The 18,751-nt window shown below is 42.3% G+C and overlaps 1 protein-coding gene across 1 annotated transcript in view; it reads right to left on the bottom strand.

Moving 5' to 3' along the window:
• The window catches only part of F13A1 (coagulation factor XIII A chain), a 142,499-nt gene that overhangs the window by 76,244 nt on the left and 47,504 nt on the right, over positions 1 to 18,751 (bottom strand). The window contains exons 8-10 of the mRNA XM_083187984.1: positions 17,544 to 17,682; positions 11,184 to 11,287; positions 5,485 to 5,573 (exon numbers count right to left, since the gene is read on the bottom strand). Of these exons, the coding sequence (XP_083044110.1) occupies positions 5,485 to 5,573; positions 11,184 to 11,287; positions 17,544 to 17,682 (332 nt within the window). The remainder of the gene's footprint in view (positions 1 to 5,484; positions 5,574 to 11,183; positions 11,288 to 17,543; positions 17,683 to 18,751) is intronic.

Here is an 18,751-nt window from a genome sequence, read left to right as displayed (position 1 = left end):
ATAGAGTGTGTGTAAACACACATGAGGACACAAACATGTACCTGTCTGAACATGTAACAACTCAGATTCAGGAGCGGCATCCAAAACAGTAGCCGAGGGACGGCCTTTGCGGCCAGGGACACTTTCACCATCATAGCATATTTGCTTTTGCTGCCGCTGGGACCTTGGTGTAGGTGACGAACTCAAATCCTCTCCTTCACGTGCGGCTGTAATCATAAAAAACACAAAACATATTTAAAAACACTTGCATTCCAATGTGCAGCACTCAATTAACATATAATGCAGTAAACATCATGACAAGATGACACCTTCATTTATAAAGCACACCAATACCTGTCCCAAATATTGTGAATCAGATATATTGGTCAGGTTGGTTACGGCTTAAACAAGAGATACATGCAAGGGTGATAGGGGGCCACATTGTGTAAGCTTCACATGTGATAAAATGGAGAGTGATAAACAGGCAGCCAATCAGCTCCAGCCTGACATTTTACACAATCTATGACATGGCAGTTAGCAGGTGATTGGCTTGAATTTACTTGCACTTTATAATCCTTGCATGTATGTGTTGTTAATGCTTCAGACATCTACCGCATTCAATCAGTCATGAATTTATTGTAATATATGCTCTATTAACAATTAAAACACACAGAAATGATTACAACACACACTTCTAGATCTGCGTCATGATAGTATCAACCAAAAGTCCCTCCTTAACATTGGTATATGTCGTTTCTCAACAAAACACTGTTGTTGCTATGGGATACAACCACCATTGGGTGACATAAATACATTATTCACACATGCACTATCCTACAATTTTGATGGAGTGCTGCATACAATGTAAGACTCATTTGAAAAATAGTGTATGAAGCACCCATAACAGTTTAGAATCAAAATGACATTGAAGCATTCATCCAAATGGTTTCACAGTGCCACACCCTACACAGGAAATATGATTAGGTGATACCATTACATGCTTCACATTACAAGTAGTAATCCCCAACATCTGTACCCTTCTCATAAGCCAGGTATATTCCTTTTTTACATAAAACATTTGGAGACTCACATACACATTAGAAACAAACTGGTAGATGTTTATAACAAACAACAATGTTAAACCCACATTTTGATTACTTTATCTCTCACCATTTTTATTCTCTTTGTGAACATGACTACATAGGCCACAGAACCTGCTAAGTTTGTACTTGAACATGGTGAAGTAAACAGTTTTTAGGAAAGCATTACGCAAGATGTGTGTTGCAGACACCTATGTCGACAAGCATGATGTCAACAGTTGAAGGTGCAATGGCATGATAGTGACATGGGGGGTTTACAGTGTTTATGCACACAAAACATGTGTTACTGTTCGCTAATGGTTCAAGTGTGTGCTGCACAATCACCAAATCCACTACACATGGTGCCATTACATGTGACTCCCTTAAAATGTCAACATAATGCTTGTGTCTACTAAATGTTAAGATACAATATGGTCACCATAAAGCATAAAAAGCTGTCATTTACTGCATGTGCACATTAGAATGACCATCAAATGATTGTGTGCCTTATTTGTGAGTTATAAATGGAAGATCTTCATAATTATGCAAAACATTTGTGTGCACTATGTAAAATAAATACATAATACAACTCACCAACATGTCGGCCATCTGTATCCATCACTCCAGGAGGGTTAATGACTTCGTCCGGAATGAGCCTGGCCACGTCCCGCTCGTAGCTCTTCCAGTTAACACGGGAGGGCACTTTGCCTTTACACTTGCGCTGATGTTTGGCCTCCTTTGCCATCTTCTCCTTAACCAGCCGGCGAATGTCATAAAATCGTTTGTGACAGTTAGCCAGATCCCGGACAAGGATGCCCTCCGCATTCACCGCTTCCACTGCCCGCTTCCAGATTGCCAACTTGCGTGATGCCGAGACAGGACGAAAAAATAGCTGGTCCCTGTACTTCAGAATACACCGCACAAGGGCACAGCTCTCAGCATGGTTAAACATCGCCATCTTCTTTGGCTTCTTATTTGAAAGGGTTTTTAACCCCTTCTTAGAGGCTGCAACATCCACATCCTCACCATCATCAAGCTCACCCGCAACACCCTCAGCCACATATTCCTCCTCCTCCTCCTCACCCATCATCACATGAGCCACCTCCTCAACCTCACCCATCTCCACAACACTCCCACCACTCTCAGACATCACTAAACACTAACAACACAACAAAGAAATTAAACAAACAACACAAAACACACTCCTACTCCTTCCCTCACACACACACACACACACAAGCACACACAAATATAGACTTTGGGACAAAACCAAAAAAACACAAGACTATAATGAGACAAACTTAGAAATGGACAAGACTCACAGAAACACAAGACTACTTACACTCACAATACACACTCAGCAATCTCCAAAAATCTCTCCTCCACAAACCACTCTCCAGACCAACTCCAAATCTCTCCTCCACACTCCAAACTACACCCACAATGATTTTGGGCGCGTTCACGAATTATATATGGGTGTGTGAACCCTCCCAACTGACCAAACACCAATCAGTGAAGTACTTTCATTTTCGTAGTGACGCATGTGAAATAATTTACGATTTTTCGTATTTTTGCCACGACTTCACGAATATATGGACAAAGGGCCAGGATGAAATACGACAATACGACTAAACGGAAACATGATTCTACGAAAAAATACACCATCGAAGATTACGATTTTTAAAAATACGACAACATAATAAATGACCCTCCGGAACACAACTTTTTCTACAACAGCAGAAGTCGTATTCATTCGTACAAGTACGAATACGAAATACGAATACGAGTTTTTTCTATTGTAATCTTAGTAAATGTCCCCCGAAGTGTCTGGTTTTTATCACCGGCCAATCAGCTCTTACCTGTGAAGTTACAGGCTTGGTTTGAAAAATGAAAGGTAGGAGCTGATTGGCCGGTGATAAAAACCAGACACTTTATAATTTCACCGAGCTTAATAAATCTGCCCCACAGTTACATGTGGAAAACGGTGTGAATAATTAATAATGTATGCCAAACCACGATGGGGGTGGAGCCTTGGTGATGGAATGGGGAAAGCGGAGAATTGGATTGTACATATATACACACAACCAACAATTTTAAATCAGAATCTAGGTACACGATACGCAATGTGTGTACCAGGTGATATTTGCGGCATCGGGGACACACTTGCCAATTATGGAGAGAGGGAGCGATGGAGGGTGGAGTGGTGGGCAGAGCAGGGGCAATGCTGCATTCTGTAGCATGACCCTTGTTAACGATGCAAATTAGGAATAGGTGTGACTGTGCTTTTGTTTGAGCTGCTCTAATTAATTCAGGTAAAATAGAAATATATAAAAGAGCGATTGAAAATTATGTGGTGTGTAAGTTGTACCAAAAAAGTGGTTGATCAAACATATACCTGTAAAAAATGAATAAAGTAATGTTATATAGGCTTTTTAAGATTGAGGGGCAGATTTATTAAGCTTGGAGAAGAGATAAACTGGAGATAAAGTGGAGAAAAGGTAAAAGGAGATAAAGCACCAGCCAATCAGCTGTGTTTGAAAAAGACAGTTGGGAGTTGATTGGCTGGTGCTTTATCTCCTTTTAACTTTTCTCCGCTTTATCTCCAGTTTATCTCTTCTCCAAGCTTAATAAATCTGCCCCTAAGGGAGTTGGTGCTGGGATTTGCGGGATAAAGGTCCATGGATACTGCAGAGGGTCCTGTAGAAAGTTTATGTACTGTTACATACAGCACGATTTACTTTTAACTGCAGGCTTCTCAGAGGTAACACAATCTCAGTTGCGAGATGTAAAACTCACTCATCTTTTCTGCAATCATGAATATTTGGTACTTATTTCCTAGAACGGCGCCCATCGCGGGCATCGCATGTACATCGCACGCCATTATAATGGCATGCGATGCGACCGATGCGATGTCTGCGATTTTACATAGAAATGCATGGTAAAATGTAAATTGCGTCAGTCGCATCGCATGCGGCCAAAAAATCGCATGCGATGCGACCGACGCTATTACCGCGATTTTACATAGGGAACAATGTTAAATGGCCCAATTGACCCGATTTCACATAGGGAACAATGTTAAATGGCCCACAGACCCGAAATAGCCACCCTGAAGTGTGAAATGGCCCCCCCAATTGTTAACGCCACCCCACGATCAACGTCAACCCGAAGCGTGGCGAGCCCGCGAGGGGCGGCGGTACGCGTCCTCCGACCTTTTCATTCCCCCACTGTCCAGTGGGGAGAATAGAAAGTGTGGCGAGCGCAGCAAGCCACCGAGCCCGAAGCGTGGCAAGCACAGCGAGCCCCGCAAGGGGATGCGGATACCAGTGAAGCCCGCAAGGGGACGAGTATAGCTGTGAAGGTATCCGCGTCCCCTCGCTGCGCTCGCCACACTTTCTATTCTCAACTCCACGCCAACGTGGATAGTGGGGGTATGAAAAGGTCAGAGGACGCGTACCGCCGCCCCTCGTGGGCTCGCTGCGCTTGCCATGCTTCGGGTTGACGTTGATCGTGGGGTGGCGTTAACAATTGGGGGGGCCATTTCACACTTCAGGGTGGGTATTTGGGGTCTGTGGGCTATTTAACATTGTTCCCTATGTGAAATCGGGTCAATTGGGCCATTTAACATTGTTCCCTATGTAAAATTGCTGTAATTGCGTCGGTCGCATCACATGCGATTTTTTGGCCGCATGCGATGCGACCGACGTGATTTTTTTCCTTGCGATGCCTAAGATCAATATCGTGGGCACCGTTCTAGGAAACAAGTACCAAATATTTTGTGGATGCCACGTATACCCAACAGCCAGGGCCAGTGTAAGGCTTCTCAGCACCCTAGGCAAAATTTCAACCTACTGCCCCCCCCATACTGCCACCAATACCCACTTTCCAACCCCTTAAGGCATACTAACATTCTGGAATGGCAGGGAGGCTACCTTGAAACGGGAGGTCCTCCCAGTCCCTCGGGAAGGTGGGCAAGTCCCCTGGTTTCCCTGGGGGCCCCCCCTTTGCCACCCACAACAGAGTACAAGGAGGAGGGGACAGCAAAGTATGGAAATATGCCCCAAGGGAAAGTATGGAAGTGAGATTTTAGAAGTTCCACAGCCGCCACCTGCTTTAAGTACAACAAGGATCCGCATAGATATCATTGATTTTTTTGATAGACAGACTTGGTGGTGCCCCCCAGATCCCGGTACCCTAGGTGACTGCCTAAAGCTGCCTAATGGTAGAGCTGGCCCTGCCAACGGCAAATTTCATGTATGACATGATAGAGGCTCAGTAATTGTATTCATATATTTCAACAGCAATGTTTCTTGAAGACTTGCTACTGTAGATATTAATGATAGAATAAAGGAGTACCATGCAAATATCTTTGTCTTAGCATTGTGGCTTTAGATTTTACACTTATGATGAGATGAAAGTAAATTCATACCTCAGAGAATAGGAAGGGTGTATCAAACTGGAAGCAGACATGACCATGCTTAATGGCTTGAACAGATGCAGGCCCACATCTATACATACCTGAAAAATATGGTCAATATTATACATTAGCTGAGGATAAATGCCAACACTGTATTTGTAAAAAAAAAAGGTTATTCTTCAATGACGCATAGTCTGGCTGCTGCTATATACTATTGCTATTAGCTGTAACTTATTATTAATAAAGTGCATCATTTTTATATCAATAATTTATATTGCAATATAATAGCATAATTAATGAAATGCAGTAATTATGTATGAAGCCAAATGCCATCTGAAAAGGTTTCCAGATTGTAGTCAAACATATTGCAGACTAATCAACAAATGTACAGTTATGGGCCCCATACATCAGCAATTAATTGTGACAATCCTCCGTTCTGGAGATGATTGCCACAATTAATCTTTAATGTGTGGGCTCCCCCTTTTGGCAATCCCAATCAAAAATGAATAGGGATCGCCAATCGATTGCTGAATCAGATTTTTAAACAAGGAGGATTGTCACAATTAATTGCTGATGTATGGGGCCCATTATTTTGCACAGGGGGATAATATTTATGAAGTACGTATTTGTAAATTATACCAGTTGATATTAATACTTTCCCAGCAAAACATAAGGGTGTACACATGGTGCAGTGTTCTTTCTATTCAATCCCGATTCAAGCCTGATCGAATTGGGATCGAATTGCACAGCATTGTGTACACATTAGATTTGGACTATATAGTACAGATCTGTATAGTCACACCTGCATAGTCTATGGGTAAAATTATATAGGATGAGTGATTCAGAAAGTGAGAGATTTGGTAAGAAATCTCCAGTTTATTTAAAGCGGCAATCATTTACACTGCAAAACCAGTTTAATTTTTATGTGTAAATGATTGATGATTTAATAAAACTGGAGATTTCTTACCAAAACTCTCACTTCCTGAATCTATCACCCTATTAATTTTTCTTCTATTTCTCTATTCGATTTCAACGCCGCAGGGCCACGCATCAGGATCAAATCTAAATTGTATGTGCCCGATTCTGTTTCATTTACAAAATTGTACTGTGTGTACACCCTAATTCAAGTGGAAAAGATTTTAAATGTAAAGAAATGTGTCTGCTTAGTCCATTCATATAAATATGTAATGTCTTGGTTTAAGAAATTGCCCCGAGAAAATCAACTTTTTATGACTAAATGTAACTTCTGCACACATGTATATTAACATGGCAGAAAGTCGGTGCAATAACTAGTCAAATGCATGCACCCCAGCGCTAACTCAGAAAGGGCTTCATCTGTGTACTTGTGTAGCTAGTCCCATTAGTAGACGTACAGCTGTGTACACTGCAGGATCATACACACCGTCTATACTAAAGGAAACTCTACTCAACTGCATCTGCTCCAAGCAATTTATTTAATGATGTACAACTTTTGTTTATTGTCATAATGATGAGGAGAAAATGCCAGATGCAGTAAAATTAATGAATGACATCAAAGCACCCAAGGAAGCTAAAGTCACTGAAATGATGCAACTGCTTATCCCACTTGTTACAAATACCATCACAAGCAACATTTGCAATAAAAAATAGGGCTATAATTTTTACATGTAGAGCATACTTGCCTACCTGACCCTCTCCATGAGGGAGAAAATGCTCTGTTCCTGGACTTCCCTGGTAATGTAGGATTGTCATCACCTGTGTTGAGCTGGTTAATTGATCAGAAAGGCATTTCACCACAGGTGATGGCAATCATACCTTACCAGGGAAGTCCAGGACAGAAGATTTTCTCACTGAAGGAGAGGGTCAGGAAGGCAAGTATGATGTAGAGCAGCGGTTCTCAACTTCGGCCCTCAGGACCCCACACAGTTCACGTTTTCCAGGTCTCCACACAGAATCACAGGTGGAATAATTATCTCCACCTGTGATCTTTTAAAATGTGTCAGTGAATAATGAGTGCACCCGTGTACCTGCCAGAAGACCTGGAACACGTGCACTGTTGGGGGTACTGGAGGACTGAGGTTGAGAAGCACTGATGTAGAGTCCCTCAAACAGTTCCATTACTGACTTTGCCTATAAATTCACTGGATGACCTTGTAGATGGCCTTCCGGCCTTTCTTTTAATTTCATTGGATAGCTTTTTACCCTTGAATATATACATACTGTATTCAGAAAACACCTCAATTCCTTGTGATATTATTTGAACAATTTGTAAAATGCTTTTTTATTTTTGGACACATGGTCTAGTGAAATTATATAACTAACCATTTAAGGATATCTTGGTTTATTAACCACCTAAATAGTATTATTTGTGCTTTTTTCATTTATATTAATAGTGTATAGTTGAAACAAGATGATGATAGAACTTCCTATGAACTTGGAATATTTACTCCTAACTATTAAATAAGAGTGGATTGTCTCAAAGCATGGAGGTAAAAGTACCTAACTTCAATATAACATGTAGTTTCCAATCTATGGGTCTGATTCAGAGTCAGTTGTAGTTTAGCGAGGATTCACTAAACTACAACTGCCAATGCTAGGCTGTGAGGTGCTACCCAGCACAGGGCAAGGCCTCACCAATCACTGGGTCCCTCCCCACGATGTGCCCACAAAGTGTGAGCATCGCTAAAGTGTGAGCACTTTGCTACACAGCAAAGGACTTGCACATTACCAGCTGCCCCCTGGTTGTGCAGCCTAGTTGTGAATGGATGTTGTACATATACAGCCATTCATTCGATGGTCGCTGACCATCAAATGAGTTTTCCCCTGCTCGCAAATCTAGGTCAGTCTTTACTGACTTAGATTTGCACCATCTGGGTACAAGAACTGAAGGCAGCTGCCCACCTGCACTTGCATGGAGACACTCAACGTTTTCCTGGGGACACCCAACGTTTTTGTGGGAATGCCCAAGAAACGCTGTGTGTCCCTATGTGCCAGCCACCTGGCCGCCTCCATCCCGCCCCCCTTGTGCGAGCGCCACAGCAACTATGCAAGTCATCGAAGGTGCCCGCGCAGAAATCCTGCTCATGCGCATATGCTTTTATGTGCATGCGCAGCATATAAACATCGGTCCCGATTGTGAAGTCTCCGGGTACTGAAAGATTTAGAATCACCCCCTTTATTACATCCCGCCCTCTTTCTGAGTTCTATGAACTCTCCAGAAATCACCTGTCTGTGCATTAAAAGAGGACACTTTTCAATATACTGTAACATTTCTTTTATTTTTCACTCCTTTATGAAAGTCCAATGTTAATGCCAAGTCTTCGGTCAATCTGATGAATGCACTTTTATGTGCAGATCTTTAATAAATCACATGATTTATGAATTACCTATAAGTCAGATAAAAACCGGTGGTTTGCTAAAACTCACTTTAGCAACCTTTTCATAGGAGTTAATGGTTCTCTGATTCCTTCTAACTCAGTGTTTCCCAAACTGGATGATTAGGGCACCCTAACAGTCCAGGTTTTAAGGATACCCATACTTGAGCACAGGTGGCTTCTTTAGTACCTCAGTCAATTTGATTAAACCATCTGTTCTCATGCTTGGATATCCTTAAAACATGGACTGTTAAGGTGCCTTAAGGACAGAGTTTGGGTTCCACTGTTCTAACAAGGAACCTTATTCAGGTCCGTTTGTTCAGACCCCTTCATGCAGACGCAAGGTGCGTGTGGCCAGGGCGAACAGCACCCTCGATGGGCATTCCTATGCAAATTGCCTGGTGATGTGGATGGGGGGGGCGGGCAACTGACCAGATGTCAGCTGCCTGCCCCACTTCCTCCCAAGGGTGCACACATATTTAAGTGACTATAGAGTCACTTTAGATATGTGTGAACCTTCACCATCATTCAATGGTTGGTAACCATCGAATTATAGGGGTGGTTACCCCTAACCGGCGAACCCGTGCTGCGAGGGCGACCCATCATTCGCCGGGCAGGGTTTGGTAGACTTGCAAGGCTGTGAATCCGCAGCCTTGCAAATCAACCAGAATAACCCCTAAAATTTACATAGTTACATAGTTACATAGTGGGCGAGGCTGAATAAAGACTTGCATCCATCTAGTTCAACCTATTTGTAGTGGGTTAATGTTTCTTCTTTATTTAAAATCTTTGTTTTATGCAACAGTTTTCCTATATTGGAATAAACAAGAATGCTGGGTACATTTTTGGTGTGATGTAAAAGCGTCTGCTTGCCCTTTAAAAAAAAGCTCTGGGCTAGTTTTCCTCGTCCCCTCGCAGGGCCTGCCACCCTTCTGGTTCGGTGGCTCGCTGCGCTCGCCACACTTTATAAAACCTACTCCACACCAACGTGGATAATGGAGGTATGACCAGGTTGCGCATGCAACGCTCACCACGCTTCGGGCTAATGTGTGTAGTGGAGGTGTGCTAAATCGCATCGTGGAATGAATCGTATGCAAATCGTATGCAAATATTACATGCGATTTTCATATGATTTGCTTAGGTACTTATGTAGTAACTGGGCTGCCGATTTTGAAATCGGGTCCATCGCATCGCATCGCACCCGACCATATCGCATGCGATGCGATGCGATGCGATGGACCCGATTTTTCCATAGGATTCAATGTTAAAATGGACTGAGTCCATTTTAACATAGAATTCAATGGGAAAAGGGGTCCTTTTCATACCCCTACTATCCAAGTGGGCATGGAGTTGGGTATAAACCTGTGGCGAGCGTAGCGAGCCACCGAGCCCGAAGCGTGGCGAGCGTAGCGAGCCCCGCGAGGGGACACAGAATACCGTCCCCTCGTGGGGCTCGCTTCGCTCGCCACGCTTCGGGCTCGGTGGCTCGCTACGCTCGCCACAGGTTTATATCCAACTCCATGCCCACTTGGATAGTAGGGGTATGAAAAGGACCCCTTTTTCCCATTGAATTCCATGTTAAAATGGACTCAGTCCATTTTAACATTGAATCCTATGGATAAATCGGGTCATCGCATCGCATCGCATCGCATGGTCGTATGCGATGCGATGCGATATCGCATCGCATCGCATCTGATTGTATGCCTTAACTTAAGGCATACAATCAAAAAATCGGCAGCCCAGATACTACATAAGTACCTTTGCTTACAATGCGATTTACAGGGAAGTGCCGCAGTGAAACTACACAAGTACCGGCTTCCCATACCATTCCTTTGCACCAATAAACTCATGGATTACATAGGTTCTATTGCTGATTAAAGTCATCTGAAATGTAAGCATGAAGTCAGCCAGTCACAGAACCTGTGTAATTCACACAGTTTAAAGGGAAGCCTAATGACATTTCTGGTAATGTTAATACTGCCGGTGAAAATACACAAATGGTCTTCACTAATCCATAGCACAACAAATAAATAATTATATGGAACTGCTTCATAACTGTTAAATAATAATGGTCATTTTGGGGCAGATGTATTAAGTCTTAACAAGATATAAATCCAAGGGCGATAAAGAGAGATAAACGTCCAGCCAATCACATCCTAACTGCCATGATACAGGCTGTGTTTGAAAAAAGTCAGTAAGGAGCTGATTGGCTGGACGTTTATCTCTCCTTATCACCCTTGCATGTATCTCTTGTTAAGGCTTAATACATCTGCCTCATTGTATGATACTTGTGATAGTTCTGTTGTGGAAGGATATAACACATCAAGAAGACCTGAAAAAAACTAATGAAGTTCTCACCATCGCTGGTCTCCTGAGGTGTTGAATCAACTGCCTGCCATCCTCCAAAACCAACTGGAAGGTCTGGTCGGCTCATCCAGGCTTCATTCCAGCAATGATAGTTCCTTGTTACAAGAACAAAGTGTTCACTTAAAAAGTGTTGCTTTTAAACATAGTGTATATATATATATATATATATATATATATATATATATATATATATATATATATATATTTATAAAAAATATGTCATTAGTTCTAAATTGTCCAGCACCTTAGATTGTCCATTTTGTGTTTCTTCCCTTTGTGTGTTGCTGTCTTACCCTTGCCCTCGCTTGTTTTACCAATTCCACCATTGCTTTTGTTAGTATCTGTAGGCCTTATTTAGCACCAGTGCATTGTCCCCACTGTGTTGGTTACATCATACAGTACATTGAATTCATCATACTCAAGTTTTATCCAAGGTTTAATGTTTTATTATATTGATCATATGGTATATTGGACCCATTATTTATTGGATTGCTATGTTTTATGCAGATATTTTTCCTCCTCTGTCTTAATCCTCTGTCTTCCCCAGTCTCTTTCTTTCTGTTCCTCAATTTTATCTCCCCCCCCCCCCCCCCCCCCACCAAAAAAAAAAAAAAACATTCTGTGTCTTTCTCTTTCATCCTCCTTCACCCACTGGGATATTTTAGACTGAAATAAAGTATTACTTTAAAAATCAGGGGGTATTTTTTAGGTTGAAAAATTGCTTCTTTGTGAGAAATAACAGAAGGGATCAAGTATAAGTTCCTGGACCCATGTTGTTTTTGTTTTAGCTCAGAAGGGCTGGGATTATGCTCCTGATGTACAGTATAATCCCGGATAATAATTCCACCATCAGGGAAAGAGTCATCCAGCATCATAAATTACCAATGCTAATGGGAAATCCCCCAGAGAGCTAACATGGAACGAGTTCTTATACAAAGTTATAATAATCCAAAATAACTATATATTTTCAGAAGGTATAAGAATATTATTAAATAAATGAATAAAAAACAGACAGTTCCATTTCAATTATTTAAAAATAAACGTAACTCCTGCCACCCAGCAAGGCGGCGCGGCAATGAGTACAATTGTTCTATGATTGATGCTGATCCTCACATTTATAATTGGAAGGTAGTTTACATTCTCTTGGACCTTTGTTCTTGATTTTTTCAGTATAAATTGTATTGTTTTCTTGACATTGTATTGACTGCATTCTGTTTACTTACTTTTGTATTTTATGGGTTAGCTAGTAGTGGGAAGGATATCATTTCTTGTTTGTTATATTGCAACTTAAACATTTTGAAAAAATAACAATGTGATACCTCAACATTAGTATGAGGAATATTAATAGCTGTAATAAAAAGTTGATGAAACTCATTTTTTAAAGTTTGTCACCTAAATGTCTTCATTCAGAATACATCAAATGTCTGCAATATTCCATTACAAGTATCTGGTTCATTTTGCTTTTTAAATGATCTGCACCCAGCCAAGTGTTACGAAACTGATTTAATTCAAGTACCCACTTATGTATTCCTCATCTGTAAGATTGTATCAGTAATAAAAATGTCAGTAAGAAAAAAAACGGAATAGTTAAACTCTGACCATTTCATTAATAATGGGTAAAAACAGAAAGCAGAAGAGGCTGGGAGGATCTAAAGCTTGTCTAACAAGTCATTTCAAAGTAAGAATAACATTTTGGATCAAGGAAAACTTGTCAATGGAGAAATATAATGAGGCACAAGAATATGAAGAGATTTATTCAAGGAAGCCTATCTACAAATCTTGAATTTTTTAAACAGTGCAAGAATGCATTATCCAGAGATGACTCTTGGGCAGGCATGATAAAATACGAAAGGATGTTACTCACTGAGGTGTAGAATCATATTTTATTGCAGGTAAAATGTTAAAACTATGTACACAATTAAATTTTTTAAAGCATTAAAAAATCATTGTATTTATAAGTGTGATTAATATGATTCTAGGTGTATTTACTTTTGGAAATGATGTGTGTACATGTGCTTATATTGCAGATCTATGTAGGCGCAAACCAATGGATGACTCAATGACTCAAACTATGATTGATAAATAGCAGGTACAGTCATCCTCAGGGCCATCAAGAGAAGGGGGAGTGGGTACTAATTACCCAGGTCCAGGCTTGCTGGAGGGGCCCAGCTGGGGCCCTGGTCCAACCCCCCCATACCTTCCCCCTCCGTCCCACCCAGGCAGCAGCAGCAGCAGCACACACCTACAGCATGTGATGTGCTGACAGCAGGCTCAGCATGAGCGTCTCATTGACAGCGTGAGAATTCATGCTTGACCCACCTTAAACATTTTGGGGGTGGTCACGCCTCCCATGATTAGGCCACGCCCCAGCATTTTATCCGGCCCGGCATACCTTTCGGCTGCCCTGGCCATCCTCACTGTTACATGTACACAGGTGATGAAGAGGGTGCCAGACGCGGTCCCAACAGTCGGGATCCCGACAGTATTTACCCAACGTCGGGATCCTGACTGTCAAAACGCCGACAGACAGGTGCCCGACGGCCACCCGCTATTTTCCCTCGTGGGGATCCACGACCCCCATAGAGGGAGAATAGAATAGGTGGCGAGTGTAGCGAGCCACCGTGCCCACAAGGGGCTTTGTTGCGCTCACCATGCTGTCTGAGTCCAGGCAGTCGGGATCCCGACGTCGGGCTAATGACTGTCGGGATCCCGACTGTCGGAACCCTATACCACACCCGATGAAGCAAAGTGTGGTTTCATAAGGTTTACTAGCCGGTGATTGTATACTGAATATGGGTAGTGGTGTAGGGGTGCCTTACAGCCTACATCGAATTTATGGACAGATTAGAACCACCTGGCCCATCTAGACTCCACTTTGTTTTTAAAATAATTGTTACCTCAAACCCTATTTGATCCTTAGTTCTTAATAAGGATATCCTTATGTGTATCCCATGTTTGTTTCAATTGCTCTACTGCAGGCATGTCCAAACTATGGCCCTCCAGCTGTTGTGAAACTACATACATACACTAATAGTAAAACTGTGGCGAGGCATGATGGGACTTGTAGTTTCACAACAGCTGGAGGGCCATAGTTTGAACATGCCTGCTCTACTGTCTCAGCCTTTACCACCTCTGATGGGAGGCTAATACACTTGCCCACTACCATTTTCGTGATGTCATTTATCCTCAGGTTTCCCATGAACCTCCCTCCCTCCAGTTTCAGTGCATGTCCTGTGTTCTCATACTTATTTTCTTTTGAAAACTCCTGTGATATATTTGAAATTTTGTGATAGGCAGACTTGGTGGCTCCCCCCCAGATCCTGCCCAAATACAGAATGCCTCATGGTAGAGCTGGCCCTGGCTGAGTCCCCAGTGAATACTTTATTTGACTCTTAAAGGGCTGACATTAATATACACAGACACAAAAAATAAAACTATATTTAAAAAAACACATCATAGAAGTAGTAATACTGAAACATAATAAAGTAGTAATGCGAGTAAGCAATATTTAAAGCTGTCCTGGGAACACAGAGAAAATCCTTGGCAAGCCATAACCTTATATTATATGTAAGGTAACAAATCCACATGCCAGTGCAGAGCTAAAACCATGTCCTATTTGCCAATACATAACCGGTTTTAGTTTTTTTATTCTTAGCTTGCTTATGCACCTTTCACTACCTAAAAACATAACAAATGCTCCACAATGCTTAGTCAGCTTTCCTAACTGGGCGGTGGGCATACAGCAGCTGGGCGGCCATGCGTACAGCAGACATTAATCAGCCAGACGGGCAACAGACAGCAGGTGGCTTAGTGGTGCAGTGGGTGGCAGGCATTGTGGCAGTCAGGCATGGAAGGGAAATACACCTCTTGCCTTCTCTCCCACGTAGCTACTGTGGCTGTGTCTCCGCCTCCTTCAGTGGAGCTTTACAAACACAGCCGTCACAGCCCGTACCGGCTTTTGTAGTGCTGGCGGCTGTGATGAGGAAGCAGTGCCGTCGATGTGACTGCTAATACAGATCCCATGGAGGCTGTAGTGAAGCTAGTGGCACACTGGGGCGGGGGGTTTGCTATTCAATAAACAATCATGGAGGGGGCAGGGAAATATGTGGCGCTCTCCTGCTGTGTGCTATGGTGAGGGTTTTTTTCACTGAACGGTGCACACTGTCAGTTCTGTGCGTACCAGCACTGCTTACTTTAAATTATGTCTATCACAATACCTGAGTGCCAGCTGGGCTGGTTACACTGGTTGGCTGCTTCATCACTGCTCCTCGTCTCTTAAGGAAGAGGAGGAGATGAACTGACAGAATAACAGAACAATGTTGTGGCAGCGTGCAATGCCGCCCTCCAGTGGTCAGCACCCAAAGGCAATTGCCTAAGGCTACCTAGTGGTAGCGCCAGCCCTGCCTAAGTAGAAGACCACTATCTCCCTCCACGTCACTCTGCACAGTTAAGAAGGCCCCTGCACATGCTTAGCAGGTTTGTGGAAGGGTTAAGGTGGCCATACATCAGAAAGACCTGCTTACAATCATGATTGTGTCCAACTTTCCCTTCAACTCCCCGCCAGTCCTTGGTAGTTTTTGGACACACAATGTCTCACAATCATACAATCCATTGTACAATCCAGCTGCTTCATACGACCGGTTGTGTCACAATCGATTGTATAAACCTAAACTACCTGTAAACTGCCACTCAAATAACGCCGGTTGTATGTGCCATCAATTACCACACATTGCATGTGTGTAAAAGCACATTCAATCAGCTCCTAATCCCAACTGATCGTCTGATGCAGCACGTCTGATCAGAGGACTAATCCTCCAACCTGCGGGACCACACATTGTACGATAGTGCACACAATGTGCGCACAATCTGAGTACAATCCATCATACAATCCCTCAAGATTGTATGATTGGGTGCAAAGTCTTTCAGGTGTATAGAGGCCTTCAGACTTAAGGTGGCCATGCATCAGAAAGACCTGTTTACAATCATGATTGTGTCCAACTCTCCCTTCAACTCCCCGGCAGTCCTTGTTGGTGTTTGGACACATAATTTACTCACAAGCCGTCATACAATCCAGTGTACAATCCAGCTGCTGCATAAGACCAGTCGCCTCACAATCGATTGTATGCACCTAAACTGCCTGAAAACTGCCACTGAAATGACACCGGTTGTATAAGCAATCAAACGACCAATTGCATGTGCAATCGTCTCCCAATCCCAACTGATCAACTGATGCAGCACGTCTGATCATAGGACCAATCCTCCAACCTGCGGGACCGTGCATTGCGCAATTGTGTGCACACAATGTGCACACAATCTGCATACAGTTCATCATACAAGCCCTCAAGATTGTATGATTGGGTGCAAGGTCTTTCAGGTGTATGGGGGCCTTTACTAACATTTGCACAGACTAGGAAAATCATTAAAAGCACATGGCGGATTTTCTTTTTGTTTGTGCGGTGGCTAGCCACTCACATTCATCTGCAACTGTGCAAATGAGTGATCAGATCTGAATCAGGCACCCTATCAACATACAATAATATGGCACCCTTGATTCGTGAAGCTGCAAAAATGCTAAATTCTTGGAGCTTGACATGGAGAACCTTCACCATCATCATTTAGTGCCTACTTCTGTACCATTCAGGTTGCGATCCCTGTGCCCCTGCTCAGATTTCCACCTCAGCTGTCAGGAGAGGAGGGAGGGGGGGCTTCCTATTTTATCAGTTCTGGGCCCCACAATTTCTGATGGCAGCCCAGATGCTGAGTGTGCATGTATGCTGTATGCATGTATACTGTGTGTGTATTTATATTTGTGTGTGTATGTATGCTATGGGCATGTATACTGTCTGTGTTTTTATATCGTGTGCATGTATACTGTGTGTGTCTATGCTGTGTACATGTTTACTACATGTATACTGTATGCATGTGCTGTATGTATGCTGTACACATGTATACTGTTTGTGCATGTATGTATGTATGTATGTATGTATGCTGTGTGTTTGTCATTGCATTATAATTTATATCGTTATCGACTAGTGTGTATGGGGCTTAAGTACTTGTTAGTCTCTGACCTTCTTACTAGTAATAAATAATCCTCTCTATTGCTAAACAGTTTTTTTTCTGATGTTCAGTATGTGCATTGCCAGCCAAGCATTAGCGTAACAGGACATTTCTGCATATATCAGAATGAAAATCAATGCACCAATACAGCTCATAACCTGTATGAGTCTAACAATGTACACTGTTGTCTGACCAGTTCTCAGATTCAAAACACGTATTTTATGTGATAACTATTTGACAAATTCTCACATGAAAGAAATATAAGAAAAGAAGCATAATTAATCCATAACGTACCAGATGGAGTCCTTAGTGAGTGTGGTGTTAATTGTATCATCATCATCCAGAAAGAAATCAGTTTGTAGATTGGCATCATTGTCATGGGCAGAAAAATAATTGGTAACAAGTCGTGCAGGAATTCCAAGACATCGCAAAACTGCAAGCAGAAAAATATAAAACTTTTTTTTTTATTATTTTACTATAAATGAGATCTTCAGAGATGTGACCTTATTCTACTTGCATATCAGAAAAGTTAGTTATTAGATGTTATTTATTGGAATAGTTTATTCTATTTTAATGCTAATGTTTTGAGTTAAGTTTTGTACTGTATCAGACTGGGAGGGGCCCTCCAGGGAAATGCAGAGGTTTGGGCCCATGCATAGGGTTGTAGCCAGTATTGAGAAGGTGTGGTCAGCCGCAATTGTGTTATGATTCAGAGTGTTACCCAGCAGCAGTGACCGCTGTTTAGGATGGCCACAGCGAACCCTACACTACCTCTGTTGATTTGCCCGAAGAATGGGCAGTACCTGCAGAAGCTAAGGTTTCACCTATAATAACCACATTTGTAAGGGCGAATTAAGTCCACCCCAACTCCGGTGCAACCAGGTCTTACGGCTGGACAAAGCACTGGGAAACTAAAAGGAAAAACTGGCTAACAGGGCCTGACTGGGGATTACACTATCGGCTCCTGAGCCAATACCAGGGAAAACAAAACAAAGTACCTACGCGACCTAGTTGCAAACCTAGGACGACCTAGTCGTAAACAAGAAGAATGCGTCACACAAAAAACACTATAAACACCACACAACAAAACACTGCAAACAACAAACAAAGGTACAGAATGTACCATAAGGAAAATTACCCCAATGGGGGCAATCGCCAATGACTGGTGCAGAACCTGCGGCCAATGCTACTATAAAGAGCAACCACATGCAACGCAATGAAATAAATAAATTTGGCCTATTAGTTCTGTCACCCACAATATAGGCTCTGACTGTTCGAATTACACAAGGTACCATGACTAAACCAAAAATATTAAACAATCTACAAATAAGCATGCTCTGTTTTAACTACCTATTAATCACTGAAATGCTCTTATTTACCGTGTTTCAGTGCCTGATTCAGGTTGGCTTGATAGGCAGCATATATGTATATATATATATATATATATACTGTCCTGCTGAATGGCCGCCCACGCCCCCAACCCCGACGCCTGAATCCCTTCA

The sequence above is a fragment of the Crinia signifera genome, chromosome 5 (genome assembly GCF_055691185.1).
Source record: "Crinia signifera chromosome 5, ASM5569118v1, whole genome shotgun sequence".
NCBI classification, from domain to species: Eukaryota; Metazoa; Chordata; class Amphibia; order Anura; family Myobatrachidae; genus Crinia; species Crinia signifera.
Note: the sequence above shows the minus strand (reverse complement) of the source record. Positions and strands in the feature narration are given on the sequence as shown.